Here is a 10,824-nt window from a genome sequence, read left to right as displayed (position 1 = left end):
AATGCTAGAGTTGGATGCCGAAAAACGAATTACAGCAGAACAAGCCCTAGCTCACACATATATGGAAAAATATCATGACCCTAGTGATGAGCAAACCTCTCCGTTGTATGATCAAAGCTTCGAAGATATGGATTTGCCAGTTGAAAAGTGGAAAGAACTTGTATTTACAGAAGTATTAAGCTTTAAACCACCACAAGCCTTTGCCGAAGTTCTTGAAAAGTGCAAAAGTGATGTTTAAATGTTTATGCAGTTGAAGTTTTATTAATATACATATATGTACTTAAACAATTTATTGAGCTTCAAGCAACTTTATAAAGCTTAAAACAATTATAAACAGTTTCCGTCATTAACTTAATATATGTATTTAAAAACAGTAAAATACTATTAATATAACAACGTTTTTAATTTAGTGTTTTTTTTTTAAATTTTGGTCTTGGTGTGGTAAGGGTTATAAACATAGTTGCAAAAAAATTGCCAATATAAAACAATGGTACAAAAAAATAAAAATGCAAATATAACGCAATTTGAGAACAATTATAATTGATGTATCAGAGAATAATTTTTCTTTTCACAAGACGGTTTTTATCCCTTCTGCATAACTTTGCGCACTAGGCTAATAAAACAAAGAATATTTTAAACATATTTAAATACCTGTTGTAAAAAATGAATTGAAGACCATATAATTTTATTAGAAAGCTTTTGTTACTGATTCAAGTTTTTAAGAATACTGTATATACATTTGAATTATAATTGCCAACATATTTTGGACCGCTTTTGTTAATATAATAAAAAGTTTAAATACACAAATTTGGATTATCAATTTTATGCACTTTGCATCCCTACATATTCGTAGTTATTTTAAAAGTGTGTGCATTATGGGCCCTTCCATTCCTATCAGAAATTGGCATAACAGTTTTATGAACATTCATATGGTGGAGTAAAAATATTTCATGAATCAATATTATGTTATAAAATTAATCAATAGACAGGGGTTACCATAAACTATAAAAGAAGATCTTCTAAATAGCGTTCAAATTCAATTTCACGGGATGGTTGCTCTAATTCTACATTTGTTCTGCGGTTCCATATCCTGTTCCCGGTTTCATTTTCTTCTTTTGCTTCAGATACAATATTTCCAAAACAACTTGCTACTTGAGCATTTCCTTGATTTTTTCGCAGCATATGCCCCTTTGTAGCAGAACACTTTTTTAAACGCTTAACTTCCCGTTTTCGTGAAGTGAAATTTAACTGCTTCGAATGATTCGCACATAGTCGCAACTTTACTAACGCATTTTTATTCTCTCCTTGCTCGTGATAAGCAAAATTTACTTCCCAACTGCTCAAATTTTCTCTTTGTTCACATTTCCTACTTCCACATTGAAACTGCCCTTTACCTAAAACTACTTCATCTCTCGTACGCCAACGCAATGCAACTTTATTTTCCTTGTGTAGAGTTAAATCTGCTATGCAATATTCCTTCAAAAATTAATAAATCTTATAATTTTCCAAACGTTTTATTTCGTATGTATTTTATTACCTTAAATAATTTGTTATAGTAGCGTCTAGCCATACAAACTTCCCATGAATTATTACCATCACTTAATTCGTTGTCATCCCATAAAAATCGATGATGTTCCTTTATTATATGAATGTCATAAGAATTCTTCTTGCCTTCGAAGGATTTATCAGATATAATGAATTTCTTTAAAATATAATTATGTCGCTCTTGAAGGCTCATTGACTTCATAATTTTCCAGGTAGAGTTAATTAAGTCAGCTCTAATGTAAAAAATAATATCAAGTATAGTGCCCACTATAATTTATTCGCCATCCACCATATGTACATTTTTGTCACTCTTACACAAAGGCTGAGGTATACTATGCACAAAGGTACGCTTTTGTCTGAGTACGTTCACATAACAAGTTTGCGACGCCAAGCCGAACAAATTCCTGGGCAGAGATAAAACTTCGGCAACTCTGAAAGCAAAGCGTTCATCAAGTACTGTACACATAGAGCGCCACAGACTGCAAACTACATCTGTCAAATATTAAAATACACACGTTCTTAAGGACACAGTTATTATGAAAGCTCACGACTACACGACTGCAGGCCGACAGTTGTCGCGCTCAATTTAATCCTATATTTGCCAACGACAGTAGAGTTGACAGTAGAATGGAAGATAGAGAGATGAGGTAGAGTGGTGATGCCACTAATATGTATAATGTAAAATTAATCACAGCTCTAACAAACTTTAAGTTATTTTATAAATAAAAGCATAAAATAGCTCTATAATAGCTCTATTATATTAGTTGTAATAACAATTGATAATTTAAAGCAAAAATATTTACCTATTTACTTATTTTTTGCATAAAAAATTTCCCTTTGAACAAAATATTAAAATTTCATTGAAGTGAAAAGAATTAGTATGGCCACAACGAAATTGTGTACATACAAAATGGACAACTGCGTGGTTTTGTGTACATGCCGGCCATTGTGTTGCTGCTGCTTCTCACAAATGTACATGTAGTAAGATGCACAACGACGTTTTCAGTTCACTGTCGTGCTGCTGCTGCCTGTCGCGCTCTATGTGTTCAGCACTTCAGAGATAAAGAGATTCCCGATTCTCCTGTCACTGGAAATGTGAAAACCGCTCACCTACCGTACTTTGACAGTTCACTGGATTGGGACGTTTTGCAATTGGGATGCCTGGAACGGCCAGATTGAAATTATACCAAAAATATATGTGAACGGAGGAATTGGAGGCGATATTGTTGCCGCCGTTCAATATCGCTAATAAAAATTTAAAACAATGAAAATCAAAGAAAATGCAAAATTTAAATACATTTCATGAAAAGTTTTGCATAGCAGAATTATATTTCTATTACAAATGATTAAAAACTATTATTAATTGAGAACTAACAGAACTAACGCCATGTATTCAAAGTCCAATATATGATAATTTGCAATCGTAATAAATGTTGGGTGTTTTAATTTAAATGCCCAAAAATTCGTATTTTGTTCGATCTGGCCATAATGGAACATGTTATAAACACGCAAGAATGCGCATCTACATACGTCACGGTTGACCAACGTACAATCAGCTGATTTTCAGTTATTTGTTTTTCTTTGCAGTAAGAAGCTATTTTGTATTGCAGGCATACAAAAACATAATCAAAAGTTAACATCAATATAAGTGAATATTAATAAAAGATATCAATATAAGTGAATATTTTATAGTGAACATTTACCTACATATTCATTTCATGGTATTTTCGTTGTATTATTTAATTTTGTTTCTTTGCTGTGTTTGTTTCAACTATACATACACATTTATGCAAATAAAAATATTGATTATTTTGAGACCAACTATCAATTTATTTTCTTATTTAATTTTCTTTTTTTGCTGTACATATTTTCAATTAAGTTTTTATTTAAGGAACGAATCCTAAAATACATTCTAGCTCTGAAAAACAATTATTTTACTTTGGTGCTACAATTTACAAAATTACTTAAATCTAAGTGCTTCTGGACGTAATTTGTACATATACATATGCAAATCAGTACCTTTTAAGTCGCCAAATACTGCTTGCAAGCCTCTCATATGCTCCATGAACATATCTGTTGGTTTTGAGAGTCCTCCTTCAGATAGGTGATCCACCCAAGTATAAGACGAACAATTTTCTGAATTGGCACAAATTTCGGGGTTGTCCTTACCAAGTTTGTGGCAGATGTACCCTGCCAAATTTTCAAGCTCGTCGTTGTTGATAATCTTCAAGTCATCATTTTTTTCAATTGGGTCAGAATAGATCAACTGACACACGTTGAAAAATATTGCCTGCAAAAATATAATAAACATACATACATACATGCGTATAAATAAATGGAATAAATTGTTAGTTAAGATTATTATTACAATTAGGATTAGAAACAGTGGTTTAAACGAGACTCCATCCTTTTCTGCCGTTCATTAGCCTCTGCAGGAGTTAATCTGGTTAACGTGAGAAAAGCGCTAGGTAGCAACTTCGTTAGACTCGGCGAACTTAAACCTGCAAGAGCGTTTGGTTATAAAAGTAAAATTATTGTAATCAAAATGCTATAATTACCCATTTCAAACTGCAAATTTCTTTCACATTCAAAGGCGCGGGCGAATAATAAGTCAACCGTGACGTCAGCAAGAACAGCTGACTGAAAGCAAACATGCGCATTGCGCAATCTTGTTTCTATCATTCTTGATAAACACGCTTATTTTGAGGCGCTCTCACTCTGGAATAAGTTGAGCAACCAAAAATATCCAATAAATTAAGTAATTCTTTTGCATTTTAACATTTATATATGGATTTTCGTAGTGTTTAATTTAGTGTTTTGTATAATTTAGCGAAAATTCCAAGAATTGTGTGCCCGGAATATATATCTAATATAGATGAAAATATTTTTTTAGGTTATAGCAATTAAGTATATATATGTACATATGTATTGAATATATTCCTCTTGAATATATAATGTTTTTATGCATTCGTTTGTTTTTCTGATTATTTATTATATTAATTTGTTGTTGTTTACTTATCTTCGTACTTATATTTTTTATGAATTGTTTTGATTTCTCATGTTTATACATATATAGTGTGAAAATTGCAAAATACCCAAAAGTTATTTATAAAATATCTAATCCATAATTTTTCAGCAATGGCATTATTGGAAAATAGTATAAAAATGTGTATTTTGACAGCTCTTCTCGTTTTAAAGAGTTTCGTATCATTTTTGGCAGGACGGAGGTAGCTGTTACATTTTCTGCAAATTTCAATTGAATATGAGAAACCAGGGATAATGGGCTGCCCAGCTTATTCCAGTGTGAGAGCGCCTCAAAATAAGCGTTTTTTATAACATTTTCCATTATGGCCAGATCGAAGAAAGTAACAATTTTTGGGCATTTAAATTAAAATACCGAACATTTATTACGATTGTTAATTATTATATATCGGTTTTTTTAATATATGGCGAAACTACTTAAGTCCTGTTTTATGCTTTTATAGTATATTAAAACAACTGACTTTTAATTTTTCAATACTTAATAAGGTGAATTAAGCCTGTTAGTTCTCAATTATTAAATGTTTTTAATCATTGGTAACTGAAAATTAATTCTACTATGCACCAAATTGCAAAACATTTCATGAAATATATTTAAATTTCGCATTTTTATGATTTTCATTGTTTCACATTTTTTATTAGTGATCTTGAAAGGCGGAAACAAATTCCTCCGTTCACATACATTTTGGTATAATTTCAATCTGGCCGTTGCAGTCATTCCAATTGCAAAACGTCAAAACGTACCCAATCAAGTCAACTGTCAAAGTTCGGTAGGTGAGCGGCTCTCATATTTCCAGTGACAGGAGAGTTGGGCAACTCTTTATCTCTGGGAGAAACCGTAAGTAACGGGGCATCTCTATAGGCAAAAATTTATGGCATACTAACTGTCAAATCTATTGCCATTGCCGTTGCCCAATCTGTATGTGGGCATTTGTTATCATAACATGATCATTTGCGAAATGACGTCGCCTATGTACATTCGAGCTGATATAGCGTATGTTTTGAGCTCTTGAACTGTTTCAATTTTTATATGGATGAAAAAAATTTATGTGGAAAATAAAAAAAAATACATATATATATATATTTTTCTGGAAATGTATTTTTGGAAAAAAAAGGAATTCATATTTTCGGACTATAATAATTGTAGCATAAATTTTATATACCAATTAAAATAATAAATTTAATATAGGCAATAATATTTTGATTTATGCTTGTATACGTTTTTTAAATTTAAGACTTCGCTTATTTGCCAATCCATTTTAATATTAAACTAAATATTAATTTTTTGGAAAATTATTGTATAATTAATTATTTAGAAATTTTACTTAGTATTTCGTAATCGTATGTCTGAACACATTGAGAGCAACGGACTTCAAGCTACATCTGCAAATATTAAAATACACACGTTCTTAAGGAGACAGTTATTTAGACAGCTCTACGACAACATAACTGTGTCTGTAAGAACGTGTGTATTTTAATTTGTGACAGATGTAGCTTGAAGTCCGTCGCTCTCAATGTGTTCGGACTTACGATTACGAAGAATGTATTGAGTTGTGAACACTTTTTCCTTATATGTATGTATAATATGTAATATATATTTAATATATAAAATTTATGTCATTGCAATATAAAATTTTTTGTTACAACTTTATATTCTAATAAGATCATGTCGGTCTAAAAAAACAACTCTTCCCGAGCTAATACCCGGGGTGACTGAAGCACTTGCGCCTGGTACTCCTTTCGGCGTTGACGGCTTCGGATGTGCTTTAAAAAATAACCCTGGTCGAGCCAATACCAAGGGTGACTGAAGTATTTTCGCGTAGTACTTCTTTCTGCGTTGGCGGTATTCGGCGGCGCTCTAAAAAAATAACCCTGGTCGAGCCAATGCTCGGGGAGAGTACTTTTGCGTAGTATTCCTATACTACATATTTGTTTATTAAATTATAATAAGAATTAGAATATTTTCTATTGAATTGAAAGATTGTTTATACTCATTTTAATTTAAAATATAAAAAATAGACCAATGTTTTATTAAAACTAAATTTTATAAATAAAGAAAGAGGAATTATACCGAAAAAGAGAAATTTCAGCGCATTGCTCATATGAAGTTATTATCGAATGACAGCGATCCTTGTTGAAATGTTCGAATTTTGGGAATTTTTGAACTTTAAAGTCGAATATCTCGTAAACTAAGCGAGTTTTGGAATTGTGCCGAAAGCTATTTGTGACAAGCTCTACTACTACTACTCACTGTTTTATATTGATGTGATAGGTGATATAGCAAAATTTCTCTTTCATCATGCACAGTTTCAAAGACAGCTGTTTTGTTAATTATATAACCACCAAGCAGCTGCAACTGTAAAAAAGTAATTTCATAATTTTATTAAGCTTATTTTATCTAACTTTATTCTTATAGTAATGTATGTACCAAGTGCCACTAACCTTACACAGATATCGTGTGATAATACGGCCAGCAATGTTCAGTCGTTTTTGTAAACTTACTCCAATTTCGACTTGTGAATCTGCAAAAACGAAAGTTTTAGTTAAAAAATTCGCCTTGATTCTATATATAGGTATATTTAAAAGAATTATTCGAAGTTAAAATATTTATCAAATACGAGCTTACTTGTTGAAAGGGCAAAATTAACTAAACTATTGCGCATTTCCCAACTTCTGTTATTAATTTTTCTACTTGAAAAATTGCCTTTTCTCGTTTAACAAATTAATATTTCGATAAGCTGAAAGTCGATAGCTTTTCTATTTCTTACTTACGCTTTCTCCCATTTAATCGAAAATTTTACAAAATGTAACAGGGTCGGTGAACAGCTGGAAATGTTTCAATGTGTTTGTGAAATCTGTTACCTCCGCTTTGCAGGGAACGTTTGCTGACCGATACCTTTGCAGCATTTAAAACATAAACCAAAGATATTTAAGGTGCAGAAATGTAATGCCGAAGACAGACATGTGATACATATTGTAATACACTAATGAAACCATATATGTGTTAACCTAATTTTGAGTTTCTGTTCCGAAGCAAATGAAATTTTGTACTACAATAGAGCTCCAGAATCCATTGAAATTATGTGGTGTTGTTTAATGTAGTTCGACGGATTGCCCAAAGCATGTTTTCTGCCATTTCGTCACTTACTCAGAATATTTATTCAAAATAAAAGTATCAAAAACCAATTTACAATCTTTTATAAGATTGTACAGCTGCTGGCGCATGCGGATGATATTGATATCATTGGCCTCAACACCCGCGCCGTTAGTTCTGCTTTTTCCAGACTGGATAAGACAGCGAAGGCAAGACGAAATATCTCCTGTCATCAAACAAACAGTCGTCGCACTCGCGACTACGCTCCCACGTCACTGTTGACAGTCATAACATTGAAGTTGTAGATAATTTTGTCTATCTTGGAACCAGCATTAACAGAAACAATAATGTCAGCATCGAAATTCAACGCAGAATAACTCTTGTCAACAGGTTCTAATCTTGACCTGCTATATGATGCAGAGGCATGGACAATGACAACATCTGATGAGTTTATGGCCCTTTGCGTGTGGACCACGGCGAATATCGCATTCGATGGAACGATGAGCTGTATGAGATATACTACTGTGATCAATTGAATGGTGGTTAATTTATTTTTTTAATAAATTTTTTTCCAAATTGGGACATTTGTTTTTTCTGTAAGTTGGTAGTCCAGTTAATGACATCTATGCTTCACGTCAAAATATTCATTAGTATTTGAGATGCGAGCCGTTTTGTGAGGCTCTAAAAGTCTGTCTGAATTTATTGAACAAAGAATTGCGATAATGCACCATCTCATACTGCATTGGTCAGGGACGAACGCAGGGGGGGGTTTTGGGGTGTTAAAACCCCCCCAAAGTAATTGAATTTTTAAATAGTAGAATTTCATTCTACATAGTCATTTGAAAAATTGTAATTTGTTGTTTTCAAAGCAATCTTTCTGCCGACGATGATACAATTGTATCTTTTTTGATACTTTTTTTTCTAAATTTTGTGATTTGATACTTTTTTGTTCACAAACGGCCTATTTTGACACTTTTCTGCTGATAGAATTTAATTTTTTGAAAATATGAAAATGTTAAACTAAAAACAAACCTATTGTATCTGGATAGTATTAAAAAGTTGTGGGAATGTAGGCCAATTAAAAAACCCAGAAAAATATAAACTGGACAGAGACATTTTTTTAATTTGCTTCAAAGTAATGAGTTATGAGTAATGAGATGATGCCTTATAACTCTGTGGCTGCTGAACTGGATTTTTTTTAGATTTAAGGGGAATTGTGATTCGAAAATGGACTTCTTTTGAAAATTAGTTCTGAACTGAAAAGTCACCAATAAGGTTTCTATTATTTTTTTTAGAGTTTATTGTTAATCATAATACAGGAAAAATAAAAACTCATTTATTATGACTTTCAGTTTTCGTTCCATGAGCAAACTGTTGTGAAATAAATTTAAATTAAAAAAAAAATTATGCTATTTGCAAAAAAATACTTGAGCGTCTTAACTAAAATGTCTATATTTTTAATAAAAACAACCAGAAAAAACTGGTCTGAATTAGATACACAACTTTACTTATTATTTGTTTTTCAAATGAAAATTTTTAAAACAACGGTTGTGCTTTTGATACTTTTTGATACTTTTTTTGCTTGGCAACATATACTTAATTTTTCTAGCTCGCGGCAACACTTGTCACTAATGATTAGAGCGTGAATGAGAATAGAACAAATGAATTATGTGCGTACTAAAGCCAATTTTTGCATTATCAAAACACATAAGCCTATGTTTGCAGCAAATAGACTGTGTTTTGAGCAGCTGCGTTGCTTATGCAAATAATTTGTATGCTGAAATTAGTGAAATGCGTAAGGATTCTGAACAATCGTTTAAACTAATTTTTGAATCAGTTAAAACAATAGCCGTAGAATTAGATTTAGAAATCAAAATTCCGCGTTTGGCGAAACGGCAAACTAATCGCGACAATTATGAAGGCGAACCGGAAGAATATTACCGCAGATCAATTTATATACCGTTTTTAGATAATTTTTTGGACCAAATCAATGAACGATTTTTAAAACATCGAGAGCTGCTTTCCAAAATTGAAAACATTTTGCCAAATAAATGCATAAATCTTGACGTTATTGAGATGCAGGAGACTGTTCGTGTTTTAGAAAAGCAATGGTCCGCTGATGTAGAAGATCGCGCTGAATTTAGAATGTGGAAAAGGTTAAAAATCTTTTCTTCAGATTATATTTTCTAACTAAAATTTTGAATATATTTTCAGGAACTGGTTAAATCAAACAAAGTGATCCAAAACATTTTTAGACGCGTTGAATTGTTGCGATGCAAAAATTTTCAAAACAGTGCATCGTTTTTTAAAGATTGGAGCAACAATCCCTATATCTGTCGCTTCAAGTGAACGCTGAAAATAAAAGAAGATTAGACTTAAATTTGTGAATAAAATAATGAAACCTTGTCTTTTTACCTAAAACCACCCCCTCCCCCCCCAATTTTTTTCCTGCGTGCGCCACTGGCATTGGTTATTCGTGGTCATTTCGCACATTTTCAACTAATATCGTGCCGCAACCACCGCATTCGCCTGATTTACGTTCGTGTAACTTCTGGCTATTCAGCGAATTCACATGACCAGTCCTCCGACACCGTCTTGACTCAATTGAGGAGATAAAAGTTGAATCGAAGGAGGCTCTGATGGCCATCACGACGGAGGTTTTTCCAAGTGCTATGATGACTGGAAAATTTGTTAGCATAAGTGTATTGTAGCGGGAGGGGATTACTTTAAAGGAGATGAAATGGACAAAATTCACCTTTCAATTTGATCACACGACGTCATTAATATAGTTAAAAGACAGCGGCTACGCTGGCTAGGTCATGTCCAGCTTTGAAAGTATTCGATGCAGTACCCGCCGGGGGAAGCAGAGGAAGAGAAAGACCTTCACTTCGTTAGAGGGACCAGGTAGAGAAGGAACTGGCTTTGGAGTCTCCAATTGGCGCCACCTTGCCAAAAGAAGAAACGACTGGCGCTGTTATTAATTTGCCTATAACCGCGTAAGCGGTTTCTACGCCAGTAAATAAGAAGACATTCAACAAAACCAATCTTAAATGGAATAGCTCGATTTCTTTGGGAGTAATAATTTTATCTCCTCCTCGTTGTCTTTCTCGCCAAGATTTTCTATAATCAATCAAAGAAGGAACTAC

At 32.7% G+C, this 10,824-nt stretch overlaps 1 protein-coding gene and 1 long non-coding RNA gene across 2 annotated transcripts; both read right to left on the bottom strand.

Moving 5' to 3' along the window:
• Positions 1-233: 233 nt before the first annotated feature.
• On the bottom strand, positions 234-1,901 carry LOC126764903 (protein FRA10AC1 homolog). The gene is made up of 2 exons (XM_050482579.1): positions 1,538-1,901; positions 234-1,476 (listed from the first exon to the last, which is right to left on the bottom strand). The coding sequence occupies exons 1-2, from the start codon at positions 1,745-1,747 to the stop codon at positions 1,003-1,005; spliced, it is 684 nt and encodes a 227-aa protein (XP_050338536.1). The 5' UTR covers positions 1,748-1,901; the 3' UTR covers positions 234-1,002.
• Positions 1,902-3,357: 1,456 nt separating this feature from the next.
• LOC126764967 (uncharacterized) lies at positions 3,358-4,713 on the bottom strand. Its single transcript, XR_007668175.1, has 3 exons — positions 4,104-4,713; positions 3,914-4,046; positions 3,358-3,835 (listed from the first exon to the last, which is right to left on the bottom strand). It is a non-coding gene; the product is annotated as an uncharacterized LOC126764967 (long non-coding RNA).
• Between the last annotated feature and the right edge of the window lie 6,111 nt (positions 4,714-10,824).

This window comes from Bactrocera neohumeralis, unplaced genomic scaffold (assembly GCF_024586455.1).
Source record: "Bactrocera neohumeralis isolate Rockhampton unplaced genomic scaffold, APGP_CSIRO_Bneo_wtdbg2-racon-allhic-juicebox.fasta_v2 cluster10, whole genome shotgun sequence".
NCBI classification, from domain to species: domain Eukaryota; kingdom Metazoa; phylum Arthropoda; class Insecta; order Diptera; family Tephritidae; genus Bactrocera; species Bactrocera neohumeralis.
The sequence above is the reverse complement of the archived record's forward strand: the minus strand, read 5'-3'. Positions and strand labels throughout refer to the sequence as shown.